At 35.9% G+C, this 23,451-nt stretch overlaps 1 protein-coding gene across 1 annotated transcript in view; it reads right to left on the bottom strand.

Moving 5' to 3' along the window:
* Nucleotides 1–23,451, bottom strand: part of DNAH5 (dynein axonemal heavy chain 5) — a 314,391-nt gene that overhangs the window by 72,471 nt on the left and 218,469 nt on the right. The window contains exons 62-66 of the mRNA XM_036745231.1: nt 20,262–20,399; nt 17,001–17,136; nt 15,765–16,081; nt 14,751–14,906; nt 12,705–12,887 (exon numbers count right to left, since the gene is read on the bottom strand). Coding sequence (XP_036601126.1) covers nt 12,705–12,887; nt 14,751–14,906; nt 15,765–16,081; nt 17,001–17,136; nt 20,262–20,399 — 930 coding nt within the window. The remainder of the gene's footprint in view (nt 1–12,704; nt 12,888–14,750; nt 14,907–15,764; nt 16,082–17,000; nt 17,137–20,261; nt 20,400–23,451) is intronic.

Genomic DNA, 23,451 nt, shown 5'->3' with positions numbered 1-23,451 from the left:
CATGTATACCATATATATATATATATATACCAAATATGTGTGTAGATATTTATAGATGTGTGTATACACACATAAAAAACTCAAGTGCATGATTTCTAGCTCCATGATACATTTTAATATGCTCCAAAAGACAGATGGTAGTCAAATATTCTTTAGAAACATCAGTACTACATATTAAGAAATATATTGTATGTTCTCACTTTAATGAATCATAACTATTTTGATTATCCTTTTACAAATGTTTATGGTATAATATGTACCATATTGTACCTTTTATGTATTATAATAACAAAATTGCTACTTTCTGCTGGAAAAATGAGGTATATAAATAAATTTGAATACCCACTTTAGAATTTAAGCTCCTTGAGGGTAGAGACTGCTGTGACTTTTATTTTTTGCGTTCTTATGGGCCAAGCATAGGTCTTGAACATGATAAGCGCTTAATAATTTTTTTAATAAATGATATAAATGCCATAGGAACAGGTTATATTAGAACTTTATTTATTTTCAACTTCACTCTCAATTAGCTATGTCTTTCTTTTACTAAAAGCAACGAAGTAGGAAGTGAGGCTTGTGATGACAAAGCAAGAAGCAAGTAATGTATACAGAGCATTTATTGTTGGCTTGCTGAGTAAAGCCCGAAACACAGGGCACTTTAACACCCTACTAGGTGGAGTGAATCATTATGACATTTTTAATAAAGCTGTTTTCTAAAGCCAAAGTTCTGAAGTTCCACGGAGACTCGATTCTTTGAGATGAGCAACTCAAGCGAAACAAGGCTTTTTCATCTATTTCCATCTGTTGTCATGTTCTGTTCAAAAGCTCCTTAGTGGTTATTTAATTCATTTGCCTCCTTCAAGGGGATTTCAAAGTGTAGGACATACAAAAGATGTGATACAAAATAAGTGGCATTTAATGCCTACTATTCCAATTGTTTTGTACCTTCGGTAATGAGAGAATCACTATCAACACATCGCATTCCTGTTACCATCAGAAATATCATAAAACAAAAGTAAAAAGAAAAACACTATTTTTTTCTGTATTTTCCCGATGTCTTTAATTTACTATCCATTTATAAGCACTGCAAGGTAGTAGAAAGGCCAAATCAGAAAACCAAGGTTCAAATCGCAAGTGTGCTACTCACTAGACCTTGGGCAAGTCATTTCACTTCACTTCACTTGACTTCCCTGGGTTTCACTTTCCACATTTGTAAAACAAGGTGGTTCAAACAGATGACTTCCAAGGTCCATTTCTAATCTAAGTTATTTGAAAATAAAGATTTTAGGATTATAAAATTAAAGTTGAAAGGGACCATCAAGGTATTCTAGGTATTTCCTTTCATTTTACAGATGAGGAAACTAAGGCCCAAAGAAGTAAGAATTTTCACTCTTTGAGGTGGTAAATAAAAGGGTCATCTCTCTTGCTTTCATTGATGATAAGCCAAGAACAGATGAGATGTAATTCCATCACATGTCTATCAAGTACTCAGATTCTAGAAATGACTGACCAGAATCGATCAAAGAATTCACCAGTTTGGTGAATTTTAATGACTTGGCATTAAAATTTGTGAGAAAGGGAAACCAGGAGAAATTCTATCTTGAGAGCCATACGTAAGTTGGGGTTGAGTTGGGATGTTAGAGGGACACCCCCTGGCATGGTGTACCTTTCCCACAACCCTTACCCCTCTGTGCCCTGGGACTCTTGTAAGCTACTGTTTCAGGATGGTGACATTCAGAATTGATGGTACGGACAGAAATTAATGAGAACTCACTGACAAATTGGTGAGGTCTAATTTGCCAGCTGCCTAGGTGCTACGTTTCTTCTTACAACCTGCTAAGGAAATTAGCCCCAACTCTCAATTCCCATAGGGACTGTGGGTCACTCACTCTTGGCCCCAGTTTCTTTCCTCTTAGAACAGGGAAAGAAAAGAAAGAAGAGAAACAGCGGCCTGTCCCTTCCAGCTACTATACAAAAGCAACCAGTGCTTCTTATTGTTTGCTTTTATACTTTGTCATCCTATGTACATCCATTTCCCTGATAAACACAAAATCTGGTGGCCACCCACAGCCTTGTTTTTGTAATTAATGTCAGATCAAAGAGAAAGAGAGAGTTGGGAGGAGGTTTTAACGCTTTAAAAAGATTGGAAATATTATTCTTCCAGTGGAGAGCCAAAATGTGGATGTGAGGTTGTCACTGTTTTTGTTGTTGTTGTTGAGTTATTTCAGCTGTGTTCAATTCTTTGTGGCCTTATTTGGGGTTTTCTTGACAAAGGTACTGAAGTGCTTTGCCATTTCCTTAACCAACTCATTTTGCAGATGAGAAAACTGTGCCAGACAGGGTTAACTGACCTGCCAAGTGTTACACAGATAAAAAGTGTCTGAGGACAGATTTGAACTCAAAAAGATGAGTCTTCCTGACTCCTGGCTCAGCGCTCTATCTATCCCACCGCCTACTTGATGAGGGAAAGGGGAGAGGAGGATACAAATTCAGTGTGGATTTTAACCGAGTAAGAAGATATCCCATAAACCACAGCAAAGCCCTTGAGGCAAATAAGAGCCTTGAAAGGATAAACTAGAGGTGGAGTAGTAATTGAAAATCATGGTAGCACCTACGTTGGAACTAAATATGCCTTTCTACAACTTCAACCATTATTTCTAGGTATGCCCCCTTGGAGCCAAGTGGAATCTGTCCTCTCTCTTCTATATTAGAACCCTTCAGAAGTTTTAAAATGACTAGCAAATCCTTTCTCAGTTTTCTTTCCCCCAAGCTAAAAATACCCATTTTCTCCAAGTGATCCCCATCTGGCATGATCTCAAGATTGATCAAATTATCTCAATGGGATCCAAATTGCAGCAAGGAAATTCTTTTATGCCTCCAAAATTAATTCATGATCCTCCTCACCACAGTGGCTTTTCTAAACCTTTTCATCTGATATCAAATTTCCTATCACACTCCTTACCTCCACTCTCTCAGCTAGGAACCTTGCCTCAAACATCAATGAAAACATTTAGGCCTTTGACAAGAGCCCCCTCTTCTCCTCTCCTCATTTCATATCAGTTGGATGTATTCCTCTTCTATCTCCTTCCTTACCCTGTCTCACATGAATGTAGCCCTTCTAAATGCACCCATGATCCCATTCCCTCCTATCATCTTCAACAGGGGAGTACTATGCTCATCTTTTGTTCTTCAGAGGCAGTAGCATTCCATATCTTACATACAGCAACACTGGTAAAATTCTAGGTTGGGTGCAGAGTAGAATGCAATCTTCTGGGGAGGGTGGGATGGAATAGTCATCACATGGGTACTTGACAGTTTCCAATTATGATCACATTAGCATCTTTCATACAGGTGCTCAGGCCAGGGTGCTCAGCCAGAGGCCATATCTCTCCCTCTAAGGTGGTTGTCCTGCAAGTTTCTGTAAAACGGGACAGCTCTTAACTGAAAATGGGCTGCTCCGTTGTTGAGTGCAGGAGCATTTCCCAGTCTTAACCTTGAGGAAGGAACAGGCCAAAAGCTTGAGTCACTAGTGGGTTTCTTATAGTTTCAGCTAAGGGCATTCTCAGTTTGCTTCCCATGGCTATAAACAACATTGTGCTTTACACCTCCCTTCTCAGCTTCAGACAGATTGCTTCTCCTTCTCCCAGCATTTAACCAGGTAATTGCCTAATCACTGGTAACTGTCAGCACTGCCTTGAATGAGACAGGACATGAGGCAACAGGAGAAATAATTTATAGGTAGAGTAGATGTGGGAGTAGAGGCGACTAAATTGAATGTGGATTGGATATTTTGTCTACCTCATAATTTTACCTAGAGTTGATTTTGGTAACAGAATGTAAATAAGTATGTTACTCAGACAGAACAACCAAAAAAAAACCCACCTTGCAGAACATAAAATAAAACAATTTAAGTTGTACACAATCAATTAAATAAATGTTAGCATAGCAAATAAGGCTATTTGTGCTCAACCAAAACCTTATTTTTTGGTTGGCAGAAATTTTTGGAAAGTATTAAGAAAAATATAGGTATGATCCCTCAATAAAATAATACTGTTAAATAATACAGCACAACTCTGCTAAAAACAAATGCATTGTAGCTAGGCTAATTCTTGGATGACAGGAAAATTGCACATTATCATATCCCTCCTTCAAATGTTTCCAGTTTGGGAGGACCTATCAGATTTTGTGTTCCACTGTCACCATCTTGTTACGGTTCTGCAAGAATAGTGTTAGGAACATTAAGGTACTGCACTAGCTGTGGTTGATGCTAAGGACAACACAAAGGTATTTTTAGATTCTTAGAAGAATGTCAGCAATGCTAAATGCCAAACTATAGTGAGGCTTGTGTGGAATGTAAAGGGTAACAAAAAGTGGCTTATGTGTTAGTGTGTGTTTGTGTATGTATTTACAGCTATATATATATTGACACAGAGGATGAAAGAACGCATAGGACAACTGTGACAGCTTAAAAAGGAGGTAAAAGAGAACTACTCAACCTTTATTTTGCTCCAGTTTTATTTTTCTTATCGAAAAGAATAATTGTTGAACTATAAAGGAAATTTTTAAAAATGATTAATAGGAAATTGATATCCAAGACAAGGAAGGAGCCAGTAAGTGAGTACTTACCTGTCCTGGATGAGATCTAGTTACTTGGCCCAGAGGAACTACTTCTTAAAACTATGATAGATTGGATAGCTGAACCACTGTCTGTGATCTCCAAAAGCTGGTATAGAGTGGGAAAAAGGTGCCGCAAGACTGGAAATGTTTCTAATTTTTTTTCATAAAGAGATGAAAATGAAGTCTGCTTACTATAGGACAGTGAACTTGCCTTTGGGACTGAATGGAATTCTAGACCATAATATTAAAGGATCATTAATAAAGATTTAGAAAAAATAAATCGTGATTTAAAAAAATTAGAATTTCTTCAAGGAAAAATCATGCCAAAATAACCTAGTTCCATTTTTAAATTATTTTAATTAATAAAAATCTACTTTCAACCCTCCAAAATCTTTTCCTCCTTTGAAAGTGTTAGAATTATTATCAATGGTTCAGCATCAAGAAGGCCTCTAGTAGAATCCCTCAAGATTCTGTGCTTGGCTCCACTTTTTCATCAGTGACTTAAATATGGGCATAAATGTTTCTTAGATTTATAGATGTTGTAAAGCTAAGAGGGAGGGCTAACAGACAGCAGAATCCACAAAGTTGTGGATAGACTAGAACATTGGGCTTAATCTAATCAGATGTAATTTAATGTATTAAAAAGGTTGAAAAATTCAAAGTTCAAGATGAGGATCACTGACTAGACTAGAAGATGGCATACTGGAATGTATGCTAACTTTCAAATCAGGAGAAACCTGTTTTCTCATCCTTTCAATTAGAGTCATCCAAATATGGAATACGTTGTTTTGGTAGGCTCCCTCTAATTCTAAGTCTTTAAACTGAATTTGGATGACTGTTTCCTGGATATGTTTTAGATGGAATTGTTTTTGTTTTTTGCTTTTCCCAGTATTAGTAGCAATATATGACTCCAATTTCCATATGAATTCTTATGCTATAAATTCCACTTCTGACACAAGGTGTGTGACTATGGGAAAATCATTTAGCCATCTTTGAGACTCAATATCTTTATTTGTTAAAAAAAAAAAAAGGAGGGGAGGCGGGGTAAAAATACCTACCTGATTTTGGCATTGGGAAGATTAAATGCAATTGTTTTGAAAAACCATAAAACTATGCAAATGTCAATTATATTACTTCATCTGAAAAAATGATCTGTTTTAATGAACTGAACTATCAGTATGGGCCAAGAATTCAAACAAAAGGCTTATGCAGTAATAAGCTACTAAAAGAGAGACTTAATATTGAGGACTAGGAAGATGATTGTACCATTGTGCTCTGCCCTAATCAAAAGAGATTTGAATTACTGTGTTCAGTTGTTGTCATCACCATATGTTAATAAATTTTGAGGTCATGTCATGTGAGGATCAATTAAATGAAATGGGTATATTTGGCCCAGAGAACAGTAACATAGAAAGGATATGAGAGTGATCTTCAAGTTTTTGAAGGGCTAGCATGTAGAAGAACAATTATAAAAGTTCTGCTTAATTCTACCTAGAAACAAAGTGTTGAAGTTGCAGAAAGCTATATTTAGCTATGTAAGTGACACTGAAATTTCCCATTGCCACCCTACCTATGGGTGATATTTTATAGGCTCTCATTTAATTCTAAGACTTCTCTGAGTTATTCCAAGGGATATAATTATGAGACTTTCTTGCTTATGTGAAGTCCAAACTGGGTTGGAGTCTACTCATCCCTGACCTCATCTCTCAGCTGAAAAAGGGATGTTTCCAATCACCTTAAAAGGTCAAGACCTCTTCCCAACTCTCTCTTTCTTTCTTACCTGGTATTATTTACAAAAACAAGGATATGGGTAGTCATCAGATTTTGTATTTATCAGGCAAATGAACATGCATAAGAAGGCAATATGCAAAAGTAAACAATAAGCATTGGTGACTTCTGCCTAGCAGCCAGGAGGCACTTACCTCTGTCTCTCCTTATATCTCATTGCCTGTGCTAGGAGGAAATAAGGTTGGACCAATGGTGAGTAGCCTACAATTCATCTGGCAATTGGGGTGTTGAGCTAATTCCATTAGCAGATGGTAAGAAACATAGCACCCAAGCGAGTAGTAATTCAGAATTCACTCATTAATCTCTCTCTATCCCATCAGTTCTGATTATCACTATCCTGAAATACGATCCTGGAAAAGTCTCAGGGTACAGAGTGGTCATCACACTAACATCTCCTGTAGCTCCTTGGAAAACTCCATATAACCCCTACTTAGGCGAGCTCTCAAGATAGAATCTCTTATGGCTTCTCTTCTCCAGAAGTCTCAATGCCAAGTAATATAACATTACCAAAGTGTTGAATTTTTTGACCAAGTCTTTCTAGTCATTTCTAGAGTCTAAAATCTCTATAGCAACACTGGCAAAAGACCTGGAACCAAAGGGTAACATAACAAAAAATGAAGGTTTATAAAAGTGGAATGGGCTTGAGGGGTATTTTGTACCTCACTAGAGGTATTTAAGTCAAGATTGGGTGACTACTTTAAAAATATAATGTAGAAGATTCTTTTGTAGGTATAAGTCAAATTAAATGCTCTCTAACGTCCCTTCCAAATCTAAGATTCTATGAACAGTTATATGATGTTGCCATAAGAACCCATGGTCACTTGGAAAGGTAGCTAAATGTGTACAAGTGACATGTTTGGAATTCCAAAAACCTGTTATACAATCAAGAGGATCCATGATTGGGCATTGGGCAAATGAACTTTTAAGGCAGTCTTCTCCTCATTGGCTTTTTGAACCTCTTTTGCCATTTGGGTTAGTCTATTTTTGAGGTGTTATTTTCTTCAGCATTTTTGGGGTCTCTTTTGGCAAGCTGTTCACTTATTTTTCATGATTTGCTTGCATCACTCTCATTTCTCTTCCCAATTTTTCCTCTACTTCTCTTACTTGATTTTCAAAATCCTTTTTGAGCTTTTCCATGGCCTGTGACCAATTCATGTTTTTCTCAGAGGCTTCGCACGTAGGAACTTGGACTTCGTTGTGTTCTTCTAGTTGTATGTTTTGATCTTCCTTGTCACCAAAGTAAGATTCTATAGTCTGATTTTTTCCCCTCTGTTTGCTCATTTTCCCAGCCAATTACTTGACTTTTTAGCTCTTTGTTAAGGTAGTCTCTGCTTCCAGTATGGAGGGTGTGCTATGTCAAGCTTCAGAGGTTTTGTGTAGCTTGTTTTCAGAGATATTTCTAGGGACCTCTAAATTTTCAGTTCTTCCAAGGTGTGATCAAAGGAGAGGTGTTTACTGCTCTGGTCTCTCTGGTCTCTGAGTGACCACAATCACTCTTTTCTGCCTTGGAATTGTGAGGAGGATTCCTTCTCTACTGTTGCCACAAGCTTTGCCACACCAGCGCTCCTCCTTATCCCAGGACCGCCACCTAGGACTGTGACCCAGATCTAAGTAGAGCAAAACAAGAGAATCCTGCCTCAGCACCAACAAAGAGATCCCTGCAATATTGCTCTGATCAGTCACTTGATCTCCCCACTGTATGTGGGCTGAGAGCTCCAGAAGTAGCTGCAGGTGCTGCCACTGCTGCCACCGCTGCCACTGCCAGACCCCGCTCCTCTCTCACCCAGGTCCGACAGTACTTTCCTACTGACCTTCTAATTTGACTTTGGCCTTTGTAGGTTGAGATGTCTGGAAACTGCCAAAACTGCCAGTGATTCAGTCCCCTGAGGCCTTCTCCCGCCCTTGGACTGTGCTCTTCTCTCAGACAGGTGCAACAGACCTTTCTTGTCGACCTTCTAGGTTTTCTTGAGCAGGACATTTGTTTCACTCTGTCATTTTGTAGGTTCTGCTGCTCCAGAATTTGTTCAGAGTCATTTTTTACAGGTATTTGGAGGTGTTTGGGGGAGGGCTCAAGCAGGTCCCCGCTTTTACTCCACCACCTTGGTACCACCCCTGGGCAAATGAACTTGAACCAGCACAAGAGCAAATATCATCCTGTTAGGTAGTATTCTGGGGCATACCATTCACCTCTGTGGCTACTACGATGCTAGGCCATAGGGGTCCCTAGGACTGCAAGCTAGATAGAATAATTTAACCTTAAGTACAAACTAGTTTGGTACTAGAGATATGTAGATATAGATATATAATTTACTGATTGCCTTGCCCTTATGTGTTATTTATAAATTTGCATATTTCATTCTTTAAAATAGGGGAAACTAGGTGGCTCAGTATGTAGAGCAACAGGTCTGGAGTGAGGAAGATGGGAGTTCAAATCCAGATTCAGATATTTATTAGCAGTCTGAAACTGGGTGAATCACTTCTCCACTGTTTTCTTCAGTTTCCTCTTCTATAAAATGAGGTTAATAACAGCATCCACCTCCTGGGATTGTTGTGACAATTAAATAAGGTAATAATTATAAAACTCTTAAAATAGTATCTGGCACATAGTCATCACTATATAAATGTTATTTTTTATTAGTATTACTAAATAACTCTGGAAAAATACAGTTGTAGTCTGGACCATATGAAAACAAGGTGGCCCCTCTCTCTATCAAAGAGAAATAGGAATTAATCACCAGATTTAACAGTTACAGTGACCATTGTTGAAGAAAGTGGTGAAATAAATAATTATTGGAAATGGTTTATCTCTCCACCTTGGAATCTAAACAGGCTCATGGAGTAAGGATCATCAGGTTTGGTGATTATGATTAAGATTCAGTGATCAGCAAAGACTCCAGAAAGTACTGAGTGATTAAAGTCCTTGGGCCAAAGAAAGGATCTAAAGGATTATTTCTTTAAAAAAACAGCTGAAATTGTTAGGATGCTGACCAAGATTTTTTGAAGTATAAAATCTAAGGATTTTTAAAAGTATTATTTTAAAATTTCTTTCATGTACTTCCTTGGATGTTGTTCACTAAGTGATCATCTATCTTGCCAAACCATAGTCCTTGCTCTACCAGGTTGAATGACTCTTCCTTTTTCAAAATGGCAAGGACTGAAATAAAGTGTTGTTGGTTTTTAATCCTCTATTACATTCTCCATATGCCAAAAAATAGCAAAGATTAACAAAATTGATGGTAGTAACACTCTTTTAATATTTCATTTTCCTTATGATTCTAAAAAACTTTCCCATGAGTAAGACTTTATCTTTGAGAGTAGAGATTTTAAGAATTAGAAATAAATTTTACTTATACAATAAAAGATACAAACATACAGTTTAAATAAGAACAGGAAGGTATATGATAAGTAGAGTGAGAGTTCAGAGTATTTGCCAGTCTTTTGAACATTCTGTCAGCTAATGGTAACTTTGGTGAACATTAAAATTGCAAGTATCCATAGATAAAATCAATCATTATTATGTAACTGTCCTCCTTAGGAAAAGATGTCTTTTGGGATGGAATCTTCCTTTGATAAGCTTTCACTATCAGGAAAGCATATACTTGGATATTTTAGAATAATGATGACGTGAACTATAGTTCAGCTTGGGCTATTATATAGACAGAGCAGCAAGGTGGCTTAGTGGATAGAGTGCTAAGCCTGAAGTCATGAAGACTTATCTTCCTGAATTCAAATTCAGCCTCAGACACTTTCTAGCTCTGTGACACTAGACAAGTCACTTAATTGTGCCTCAGTTCCTCATCTGAATTAGAGAAAGACATAGCAAACCACTCCAGCATTTTTGTCAAGAAAACCCCAACTGGGGTCACAAGGAATCAGACACAACTAAAACAACTCAAACAACTCAATAAAAACAACAACAGGTAGATAGATATATGTATAGATAGATAGATAAACAGACAGACAGATAGACAGATAGATAGAAAATTAGCAAAGCCAACTAGCACTGGAAAGTGAGATAACGTTTACCCTATATAGGCTAGTGTCTAAGATATTGATTGTACAGGAATTTTGCCATACCTAAAATACCTGGAAGTAAAGAACTGGGAGCAGGTAGGGATACTAGGTTACAGTCCATAAGTTGTGCTCTGCTATAATGAAAATGGAATATGTGTCTATAGCACACAGAATTTCTTACAAAACTTAAGGGATGGCTCATTTCCAGGCTCATTTCCAGTATCAAGCACTTATATCAGCTCATAATCAGAAACTTCCCACACATCATACCCAGCAGGCACCCAAGTGCCTTGGAAATATCTATTGTATTCAACAAACATTTGTTAATTTCCTGTTTTGGTCCCATATGTTCAACAAGGAATAATGCTAGATATTTAAAATAAAAATGCAAAGTCTCATAGTCTATTTCTTCAAGAAGCTTCTTAATAATCTTATACTAGAATATAATGAATAAAAATAAAATATTCATACAAAATCTTTTAAGGAATTTGAGGAATCAGGAAAGAAGGAAAAGATGTAACCTTTGGTAAGTATATGAAATTGGGGTGGGAGGGTATCTGTCTCAAATATCCTCTCTTCTTCCCTCCCCTCCCCTCCTATACCTTCTTCACCTCTTCCTTTCTCACTTTACCTGAGGGTATTCTGCCCAAAGGAAGGTAGTTTTGATAGTAGAAGGCTATCTAGTTAACTTGAGGATTACTTGCTAGATTTCTTTCTCAAAGACCATCTTTAACCCAATTCACTCTGGATCTAATTGATTGGAAAACAATAGGTCCTTGCCCAAGCACCACTTAATGGTTATTTTTGGTCCCTCCTGGCTCAGAGTGAAAGTAAATAGTAACTATTTCTCTTTTAGCCAACAACCCTGAGGGTCCACCCTTCCCATATTGATTTTTTTTTATTAAAGGGGCCATCACTTGACTCACTTCTTAAAGAGGGCTATTCACTGAATAGGCATTGCCTCACTCAAAGTGAGAACTTGAAAAGACCTTAGCTTTAAAAGGCATTGCCTCACTCAAAGTGAGAACTTGAAAAGACCTTAGCTTTAAAAGGCATTGCCTCACTCAAAGTGAGAACTTGAAAAGACCTTAACTTCAAAAGGCCAAGGTCTCCCGCTGCTTCCTGGGCCATCTTCAGTGGTCCTGATCAATATCTGGCCACTGCACCCAGATGACTCTGGAGGGAAAAGTGAGGCTGGTGGCTTTGCTCAGCCCTCCCTCATTCAAATAAAATGTAATTGCAAGTCGTGTCATCATCTCCCTGATGTCATGGTCTTCTCTGAGAATGAAGGACAAACCACAGCTAGAAAGATAGACTAGAGCCAAACGATTAAGGGCTTTCAAAACAAAACTAATGAATTAATATTTTATCACATAGGCGATGAGGAGGAACTGGAGGTTTATGAGTAGAGGAATAACATGATTTTTTGCCTTAGATTTTTTTTAAGCTGTGAAAAGCATAAAATGGAAAGGAGATAGAGGCAAGGAGACCAATTAAGAAATTATTATGGTGGTCCAAGAATTGATAAGGGCCTGAATTAAATAGCTTTTTCCATAGAATGAAGAGAATGGATGTCCAAGATATAACCAAAGCAGAATGAGCAATATTTGCTAAGCGATTTGATGGGGGAAGTGAGGAACAGAGAAGAGTTAAATATGATTCCAAACTTTAGGAGTTGAGGACTAGGAGGAGAGTAGATACTATCAAAATAGAGAAGTTTTGGTATGGAATGAATGGGTTTGGGGAGCGGGAGGAAGGAAAGTTAGTTCAGGTTTACTGTTTACCTAGCATGTCAAGTTGGAATTATTGCTAGGACATTGGGGTAAAAATATCCAACAGTAAAGCTGAAAAAATGGGATGATTTGCCATCTGAATGAAAAGAGAAATTCTGATTATTCAGTTAACATTTAGCAAAATATTTTCAGGAGAAAAGTGTAAGAGAAGCCTAGTCAAAGATTTTATGACTATAAAAGTAAACTAGAGAAAACTTACAACAGAGCAAAATCTTTGGAAAGAAAATGATACAGAAGACCATAGTAATGATTATGATACATTTTAAATAGTCTTCTTGTTTCATTTACATACATATATGTATATGTAAGATATATAGAAAAATTGAAAATCTTTAGTAAGGTAAAGGCAATTACTTTAGAAACAACAAAGGGAATAACACCTAAATATTTAAGTGAGAGGAAATTTTTAAAAAGCTTATTGTAAATTATAGACCACTTTTATCACGTCAAGATTCTGGGAGAGCAATATGCTGAGGACACAGTTTTTCCACCTACTTGTTTCTCTGTAAGAATGACTCTTCCAAGTAACTGATCTTCCAAACCTTTCATGGTAACAGTAAAGTCAATGATGGAAGTTCGAGCACTGATTTCAGGTGTATAGGCAGGATTAGGCAGTTTTGTAGTGATGTATAGTCTGAAGCCATCCATTACATCCACTTCTTTGTCACCAACTTTTACCTTATGAGAGCCAGGTTGGAAAAAAAAAAACAAAACAGAGATAAGGTTAAAACACTTAAAAAGAAATGCATTAGATACAATAATAGATGTAGACAGGTATAATGGAAAGAGTGGTAGACTTGGAATCAGGAATACCTGACCCCTATGGCACCTATGACTCATGCTAGCTGGATGACTATGGTCAAGCCATGAAACTTTTAGTGTCCACAGACAGTAAGTTATAGACGAGCTGCTAATCTCTATCAGCAAAAAGAGTTTCCATACTAGAAGCATGAAAATGAAATCATAGATCCTTCCCCTCAATAGTATAAACACACGGTTATTATATTTATATTATATTAAGGTATACACATGCGCCATAGCTCCAAAAGTATCTATAAGTTATCAGAGATATAATCTTTATCAAGTTTTTGAATAACTAAGCAACCTGCCTATGTATAGAATAACACCAGTAAATAATGAGAGCTCTTAATAAAAATGCATAGAAACCATTCAGCTATTGCCCATGTGATTGTTAGGTAGATTACTTGATGAGTAAGAGGAAATATTGATGGATAATCATCGAGAACTTTGAGAACAGACAGCCCACCAGTTATGACTATGCTTCTAACCTAAACAATAGTTCAAACAGTAAAATTTCTAGTGAAGAAACACTACACAAAGAAAGCCAACTATTCTGCCTGGGCCTGAGGAAGACACCGATACAGACAAATTAGGAAGGTTGAATCCATAGGCAGCACCTTCCCTACTTAATACTTCATATGTAGTAATGCATAGGGAAAAGATACAATCTATAAAACTCAAAGATGATGACAGCTTCTACCACCAACAAGTTCAGAGATATAAATTGAAATTATATAAAATATATACAAAAATTAATGGAACTGTTCAAATTTTGACTAGGATAACTTACAAGGTTGTAGGAGAAATAGAAAAAGTAGTTACTTATGCATTTAGAAATAGTTCCCAATTAATTATATTCTTTTTGTTTTCTTTTCATTTTTATGTGCAGTGTTACACATGTATTCCCATATTAAACTATAATTAAGATTAGTATTGTTGTTAATGCTGCCTTTTCATGTACCACTGCAATATGTACATGTATTAAATTATATATGTATACACATATATACACAAACACTCTAAGGTGGTACTTTGTATTTGAAACATGTATATTTCACATAATATTAATGTAGATTTGAAATACCATAATTTTTTTTGGAGTGACTGAAAATTATTTGGACATGTAGAAAAGAGTAACACCACAAACTTTTTTCTTCACCACACAAACTTCTAGTCTATTAACTACTAAAGAACTAGGGCTTCTAGTCAACAAGCCTTCAAACCATATGGTCACAGAAAAATCGGTTAAAGATCACAGTCCAACCTTTTAATTTTACATAAGAGCAAAGTAAGGCCTAAAGAGGTGAAATGGTTTGCTCCACACTTCCTCAGCCTTCTGATTCAGAACAGAAAAATTTTAATTTTATTTGGCAACACAATCAGTAGCAGAAGTATGCAGAACAATACAAAAATTTTAAGAGATTAAGTTAGTGTTATCATTTATTTTTTAAGTCACAGTGCTAGAAAAGGAAAAAAAATTATGTCATACCAGACACATTGTGTGTACATATATGGGTGTATATGTGTGTATGTATATGTATATATGCATGTATGTGAATGTTTATGTATATGTCTGTATGTGTATATGACTATACACACATACATATTATGTGTATATGTACACATATGTGTGTGTGCATACATGTGTGTATCTTTATACAGACATATTTATATTGTAGCTGCATGTATATAAATCTATTTTTATGTTCGTTTATATTGTTGACATTTGGTAGAGCCCACCTTAAATGTTGAACCAGTTTTAATAAAATTTCTTTCTAAAACATTATCAAGTGCTGGGTCCAACTCCTCCCCAATATCTTCAATCAGCAGTGGCCTCCCAAGAGAAAGGCTGTCCTCCAGATGATTTCGGAAGTACTTGTGATTCAGAGATGTGATCTGGAAATGTGAATACAATATAGTTCTTTATAATTTTTTAGAACAATACAACTAAGTCATAAACAAATCTGTTTCTGAAATCACACAAAGATACTATTATAGACCTCTAATAGATTATTCTATTACTAAACTGATATAAGTATAGCTCACATATTTTTGCCAAAATCTGCTTTGTTAAAATCTGAGTGTAGTTTATCTTTACCATTATTTTTCAGTATGCCTCTGTTTTTTTTTTCCTTCATGATCTCATTTTAGGAGTGTAGCCTATATCAAGATTGGTCTATATTTGGATCAATATGAGACTTCTTGTCAACTATTAAAGGACTAGGGCTTTCATTTCAAAATATTATGTACAATATTGACTTGGTAAGAACAAACTCTCAGTCTTCCTAATTGTTTCCATGATCATTATCCCATTTCCACTTATCAGGGAGCCCTTCATTGCTATTCCCTCTCCCATGACACCACTTCGTCCCACTGTAATCACTTTTTTAAAAAAATAGAAATGATCATATGTATTTTTGTTTCTTTCTTTGTGTGTATGATCCTAAATGCTAAGCAGTTACTATAATGAGATATGTCATGCTCCAATTATCAGGAAGAGTCATAGTTTCCAATTCACATTGCCAACTCTCTATTAAAAATGGTACAAATACAGACCAACCAGAAGAATACAAAAATAAATCAATTTCCAAGTTTCATACACTAATCCTTAAGATGTCCATCTGCTACATTTTTCTGTGGAAATAGAGCCAATATCTCTAAAAAATTTAAATCATTCTGTTCTATGGTTCAGGATAAATTTTTGGCAGCAAAATAAAATGTCTGGTAGCATAACTATGCATATGCACAAATTACCTGGAGTTCATTTTTGCTTTCTTTATTTTTAATCCAAATCTTGCCTTGAGTCTGTGGATCAATTAACAAAGGATAACGAGATGCTTTTGTGACAATAATTCCATTCTGTATGGATAGGTCATCATTTGGCAGCCCTTGGAGGTTCCATTCACTAATGGTTGGAGCATCAATCAACATCTCATTGAGGTTTAGATTGTTGCCAAATGGAATTTTCCTGTTTTTCATTTCCCTTTGCCAATCATTTAACAACAGATTGCGGAATTCTTGGTTAAATGGACCAGAATAAGATAGAAAAGCTGTAGCCAGCAATACATCCCCTAAAACAGACCATAGAGCAAAACAAAAACATTTTGTCACCTTATCACCATGCACAAAATCCTAAGCAAAATAGACTAGAATTATCCATTCTTCTCATGCCAATGCCACAAATCAAAGGATTAAGGATAACTCAATATATAATATGTAAAAGACAAATTATTGGGCTCGTTGTTAAGTCACAGCTGAGTGGCATATCAGATGGCATCCCGTAGTCCTTAGTGCTAGATCTAGCTTATTTAGTGTTTTTCTTAAATTACATAATGATTCTAGAGTTGGATGAGGTAATAGTTTAATTCAGAAGACAAGAATAGAATTCAAAATAATTTTAACTAATATGTCTATACACTCCTTAAATAACCTGGTAAACAACGGTGGAAAAGGTTGCTCCAACATGCCAGAGGAAATGTCAAACTAGCATGTATCACACTAAAATTGTAAGATTACAGGAAAAAAGGAAGATCCAACACTGAATCTTTGTTAAGGTTAAATGCCCAGTTTAACAATCATTGTCATGATTCAGGTCTATAAGATCACATGATTTTAGAGTTTGAAGGAACTTTAGAGATCACCTAATCCAGTTTCCTTAATTTATAGGAGAGGAAATTGAGTCCCAGAAAGGAAAAATGATTTGCCCAAGGTCAGTAAAATTTGGATTCTGACCCAGAGTTTCCCATTCCAAAATCAGTATTGTTTCACAATGTCTTATATAAAGATAGAATCATAAGATTAACCATTGATAAGGGACCTCAAAAGTCATCTAATTCAAGGACTAAAGTACTCCTGTCTAGAAGATGTACAAGTGATGATTTAGCTTTTCCTTGAAGAGCTCCAGTAATATAAAACTTATTAGCCTTAACTTACAAAGCTATTAATTTACAAAATTAGCTTATAAAAAGTCATTTATAAAATTATACTGACCAACAAGCCTTTTGGTTTGTGCAGCAAACTCTTTACTCTGCTGTGTCCATCTTTCTTTTTCACCTGCCAGTCCACTTATCAATGTGGAAGCTGTCTGCATTTTATGTCTGCAGCGTTCTGCATCTTCAAGCAGTGTCTACAAAAGATCCAAATCAAGAGGAAAGTATAATTTTTAAAGCATCATTGATACGTATTTCTAAGCCAGAGGCTGTTAACCAGGTTATTACATATTCACTTTAAAACATGAAGTCTGGCCTCTAATGTCATATTCATTCTTCCTATGTTCTATGCCTATAACACTTTTAGCCGATACCATGTGGTTGGTATTGTCTTGGGATATGACTTCATAGGATACACCTGAGTGAATAATAAAATATAGCAGAAATATAATTCATAATCTAATCATGTGCTTTCTGTACCAAAAATATAACTTTCATTAAAATAGTCAGATAAGGACTTAAAAATCTCAGTTTAAAAATACTGCAAATATATGTCAGAAAAAGTAATGTTCTCTGTGTGTGTGTATATGTATATCTATGTCATATCTTAAAGGTGTTAACAAATTTAAAGAAATACAAATTATCAATAAAATTACATATGAAAAGGAAACAAAATACTTGTGTAAAGCATTGAAAAAGAAATGAAATTGAATAATAATAGCTATCACATTAAGGATTGGGAAATATTTCGAAGGGAATTACAGAAAAATAGTCATTGTTATTTGCAAATTCGTTGATTTTTTTCCATTGTAAATAGTTTTTTATATAATAAGGTTTAAAATTGTATTAAGTGCTTACTATGTGACATTGTGCACCTGGAAATACAAAGAAAGGCAAAAGACAGTCCCTGCTCTCAGAGAGCTCACAATCTAATCATGGAGACAAAATGCAAAAATGTTTATGCAACTATGTACAAACAAGATAGATAGATAGACAGACAGACAGACAAAAATAGGCAGATATAGATGTAGGATAAATTAGAGATAATAATACATAGAAGGCACTAGAATTAAGACAGATTGGGGAAAAGTTTCCTGCATTCCTAGATTTTAGCTGGGACTTGAAAGAAGCCAGGGAACCAGGAGATAGAGATAAGCAAGAAGAGAATACCAGGAATGGAAGTTAGTCTGTGAAAATGACCAGAGTTTAGAGATGGATTATCTTGCGTGAGGAGCAAGGCCAGTGTCACTGGATCACAGAGTACATGATGAGAGTGATACAAGCAGAATGGAAAAGTATGAAGGGGCCAATTTATGAAGGGCTTTAAAAGCAAAAGAAGATTTCACATTTTATCCTGGAAGTGATAGAACACCATTGGAGTTTACCAGGTGGAACACAGATCATGTGGTCAGACCTGCATTTTAGGAAGATCACTTTTGCAACTGAGTGAGTACAGAATCTCCAAGAGTAGGGCATTATGGCACAGAGACAAGCTAACAGACTATTGTAATTGTCCAGCTGTAAGGTGATAAAGACGTGTGCCAAGGGGATGGCAGTGTCAGAGAAGAGGAGACATATATGAAACATGAGAAAGAAATTGTAAAAAGGAGGATGTGCCAGTTGTTAAGTTGGGAGTGAACCTTGGACTGTTCAGAGGAATGACAAAATGCGGAAAATGTAGGATCCTATCAGGAGAAATGAAGCTGGTAGTATTAGGACCCAAGCTGTGTCCTAGCCCAGAGATCTGTGCCTTCTTCCCTCTCCTTTTTCCCAGACTGTACAGAGTTGGGAGGTAAGCAGGACAGACATGAGGGTTGTTTTGTTTTGCTTGTATTTCATGAATAATGCCAGAACCTGATGATTATATGGCAAATTAAAAGATTTCACTGAGGGCTATCCAGTCCTCATTTGGTTTATGAATGACCCAAAAGCCAAAGAAGTTAAGACTATGCATGCATGGAAGGTGGTCAACAGTGTCAAAATCCACATTGAAGGTGAGGATCATAGATTTCAAGTCGGAAAAGGCCTTAGAGGTCAACTAGTCCAACCCCCTTATGTTACAGATCATATAGTAGAGGCTAAGTGACTTGCCCAAGATGGATGAGAAAAGATTATCAGTTTAAATCACAAGGCAGAATTGGTTATTTTAGCTTCAGTACAAGACATTAAGAAGTGAGTTTGGGAAAGGTGAGATTTAATAATTAGAGGCAATGATGGTAGACAGCTTTTTTTTCTAGGAATTTGGGAATGAAAAAGAGGAGAGCTACAAGATGATTCCTTGATGAAATAGTAATGTCATGTGAAGATTTTTAAGATTAATGAAAACCGAGGCATCTTTCTAAGTATTAGTGAAAGAGCCCACGAATAAGATCCTTTTCAATCAGGAAAACTATGTTCCAGTAAGTATACTTCAAAATTATTAACCCTGATCTCCTTTGAAAGTTACCTTTGGTGTAAAATTCACTTTAAAAAATATTATGGAAACATTAAACATTTGAATCGTTTAATTGTTAATTGAAGTATTTAAAAAACACAAATGTACACACACAGAAGTGATAAGAAGGAGACATAGATCAGCAGGGCAATTCTGATACTACACATATATATATCTGTGTATATATATATATATATATATATATATACACACACACACACACACATACACACATATATATACACATACATACATATATGTGTGTGTGAAGCTATATATGATAGATTCATAGTTTCATATATAATTTTTCTGTCATTTGTATATGGAAGTGTTAATGTTTCTGAATGATTTTCTAGTCTGAAATTTTTAAAAGTTGGTTTGAATGCTAAAGACAGGCTTCATTATTCATCACCCATTTTTATCTTCTCAACATTCTAACCAAATTATCCTGTTTGCTATTCCTTTTATATGACAGTCTATCTCTACCTCTCTGATTTTGTTAGGTTTTAACTGGCAAACTTAAACTAGGAATTACTACTTAACTAGTAGAGCAATTTTGTGTACCCTGGCATCTGCCAGATACTTCTTAAAGGGAAAGTTCCCCCACCCATTTTTTAACTCTTACCATTAAAAAAATGAACAGAATGATTTGTAAAGTTGGATATTGTTTTCTCTATACCCAGAACTAATTCATAGAGTTATTAGAGTTATATTAAATACACTGAAAATTCAGCCTGAGTTGACTCGGAATGGAATTTCTTATTCTACAAATTCATCTAAATGAATCATGCCTCAGGCCTCATCTTTAGTGAAAGCAAAAAAGGGCACAAACTGTTTAATGTGACCCTGTAACTATCTGACAAGCTCCCTCCACCTTGGGGTAATTACCTGTTTTTCTGTCATGGCCTTTTCATACTCTTCCTGTACAACATCCAGTTCAGCTTGTTTGTCATCTAGCTCAGCCTGAGCTTTCTGCAGATCTTGCATAGCAGTGACATAGCGATTCTCCTGCACCACCAAATTAGCCTGGGGAGCAGATACAGCATGAACTCCTTGACAGGGAGGCTTCAATACTAGAAAATTTGATTGCAACCTGAATGCCATACATAGATATGCCTCTTCTACTGTACCTGAAATCATTTGGCGTTGATTTAAATGGGAGTTCAATTCTAAGATATATCCAGTAATGAAATATTTTTATCTAAGGAAAACACATTTTAAGTGGATAGGATATTTCAATTGGAAGCTATCTTAGGAAGAATGAATGTACAACCATCTGATGAGACTGACATAACAAAAGTGATCTTTATAGGCAACTAGTTTTTGTTTTCTTTTGTTTTGCTTTGCTTTGTTTTCAGGCTACTGTTAGGATGCAGGCTGATGTACAGTATCAACCATGACACATAAAGACTTAAAAGCCTCCCAGCATGACAGCTCTAGGTATCTGTCCAGCATTGGACTTCTACCTATTTGGCAGACTGGGTCTTCAACATTGTAGCTAAGTGGGCTCCCTTGCTTGCTATTCTGTTTATATTATTATCCCCTAACTCTACTCTTATGCGTAGGCTGTGCCCTTTACTTACACTGCTTTCCATCCTCATGTCTGACTCCCAGAATCACTAGCTCTCCTCACGGCTCAGCTCAGTTATTTCCAAATGGTAGCTTTTACAAGTACTGCCCTCCCAATTCGTTAGTGCTCCCCTGACCACAAGCACAAAATTACTTTGTATTTACTTTTGTTTCTTTGTTATCTATATCCAGCAGAAGCTTACTGAATACAGGGACTGTTTTCTTTTTATTTCCAAAATCTAGCACAGTACCAGGCACATAGCACGTGCTTAATAAATGCTTTTCAAATTTACTGAGCAATTCTGAAGAACATAGCTAATTAAACAGTGCATGATTAAAAAATCAAGAAACCTATTCTCGTTAGCCAAGCAGTCCAGTGTAAAAATTATTGCATAAGTTTGGAAACTATCTTCAAACATAATTTTTATTTTTAAATCTTTTATCAGTTCACATTGCTTTCTTCTTCATTCTTGAAGGTAGTTATTTTAGGGGCTAGAAGGCCATTAGCACTTCCTCAGAGCTCTATTCTCTTCCCATATGTTAGAGAAAATGAAAAAAAAATATTTTCAATCTTCAGGTCTTCAACTCATTTGAAGAAAGGAACTTTAAGGGTGATATCATAGCCAGATAACAAGTTTGAACTAAGCAAAGGCAAAAAGTATATGTATGTATATGTATATGTGTATGTATATACCTATGTATACACACACATACAGAAAATATCCACATGTGCATATATATATACTTATACACATGTATGCATATATGCATGATTTATATATGCGCATGTACACACATATTTAAAAAAAAGAAACTGGCTTATGTTACATTTTGAATCCTGTCACTCTTAAGCTCCTAACTGCTCCAGTGGCTCAGATAAGCATGTGAAGTTAAGCTATTTATGCCAGCCAGCTTACTGTGGTAAACCACTAATATAAAACAAAACTATTGTAGAGTGAAGAATCTCATTGTGTTGTGAATATTTTCTCATAGTTTATCCAGGAAAATATTAATTCTTGAGAGTTCTAAGCCAGCCTCATGTAAGTGAAGAAAGGATAGCTTTGTTGTTTAAAGACTGTAGTTGTACTATGTACAATATTGTTCTTAATGGTTTCTCTTAGCAGGTATTCTTAGTGTTTATAGATACTGGTAAAATCCATTTATAGTAAATTCCTGTCCATATTTTCTGTTGTATTGAATTTGTATTTAAATGTATACATAGTTAGAAATTGCATTCCCATGACGAAACAAAGACAATGCATATTCTGTAATTAATTAGAAAGTAAAAGAAGCACGTTGAACTTTTTGCCTAGAAAAAAATATATATGTATGTGTGTGTGTTTGTAAATACACAAACATACGTACTATATAGATTTTTCTTTGATAGTGTGTTTTGACTACATTATTTAGGAATTTAACTTAGTTTGGGTTTCTTTTTGGAAGGTTGGAGGATGATTCGCCTTACGTGGTAAAATAAGTGGTGACTTACATTGTACAATTTTGAGGTATGAAAAAAGATCCTCTTGCCTAAAATATACCTCCCTCATCAATTTCCTGATGCCTGCCATCTTTTTAAAAGAGGATAAAGCCTTGCTCCACATTCCTAATTACAGAGACATGTAGAAGAGGCAACCAAGTAATCTATCATCAAGCCTCCGTTAAGGACTTACTGTTTGTCAAGCCCCTGTGGAGGGGATTCAAAGACAAATCTCTACCTAAATGCTGGGGATTCAAAGATGAAAGAGAAAGGTCTTTTGCCTTGGATAAATTTTCATTCTATTGGACAGATATATGTGCATGAAAAGTAATATCTTATATACCCAAAATAAATAAAAAGTTATTTGTGAGGGCGAGGCACTAACAATTGGAATAATTCAGATAAGCCTTCATGAAGGATATAAGGACATAGCTAAGCCTCAGCAGCCTGAAGTTAGGTAAAGACAAAGAGGCAAAGCATTTGGGGAAAACTTCAAAGTGCTAAAGAAGAGGTTTCTTATTTATCACTATTGCTGTTGTTATCTCTATAAAAGGCATTGTGCTCTCTACTAGGCATAATGTCTTTCAGGGTCTTTCTCATTATGACTCTGATTTTTTTTCCTATAACCTCCTTTTCTATTTAAGCTATAGTGGAGCTCTTGCCTTGGTATTCATGCCTGGCTTTCTGGACCAAATATGGGAAGGTCTGCTTTCCAGATCACAGTGATCATCTGTCTTGAAGCAGACTGATGTCTTAGAGTTCTCCAGTTAGCCTATCTTATAGCATAATCTGACATTGATCTTAACACAGGCTAAGACAACGACCTTTTGCAAAATACTTTATGGATACTGTACTATATAGTTAAGTTTAGAATTGGTTTCTATGGACATGATGGTTTTAAAACATAATCAGTAACCCACAGTGGAATTAATCTTCATGATGAGAGTTATTGTTTAAAGACTTCTAGGTCTCTGAATGACAACAGTAGGCTAAGAAGTAAGCTAAACTCTCTGCCTTCTCCCTTTGTAGCCC

This window comes from Trichosurus vulpecula, chromosome 1 (genome assembly GCF_011100635.1).
Source record: "Trichosurus vulpecula isolate mTriVul1 chromosome 1, mTriVul1.pri, whole genome shotgun sequence".
NCBI lineage: Eukaryota > Metazoa > Chordata > Mammalia > Diprotodontia > Phalangeridae > Trichosurus > Trichosurus vulpecula.
Note: the sequence above shows the minus strand (reverse complement) of the source record. Positions and strands in the feature narration are given on the sequence as shown.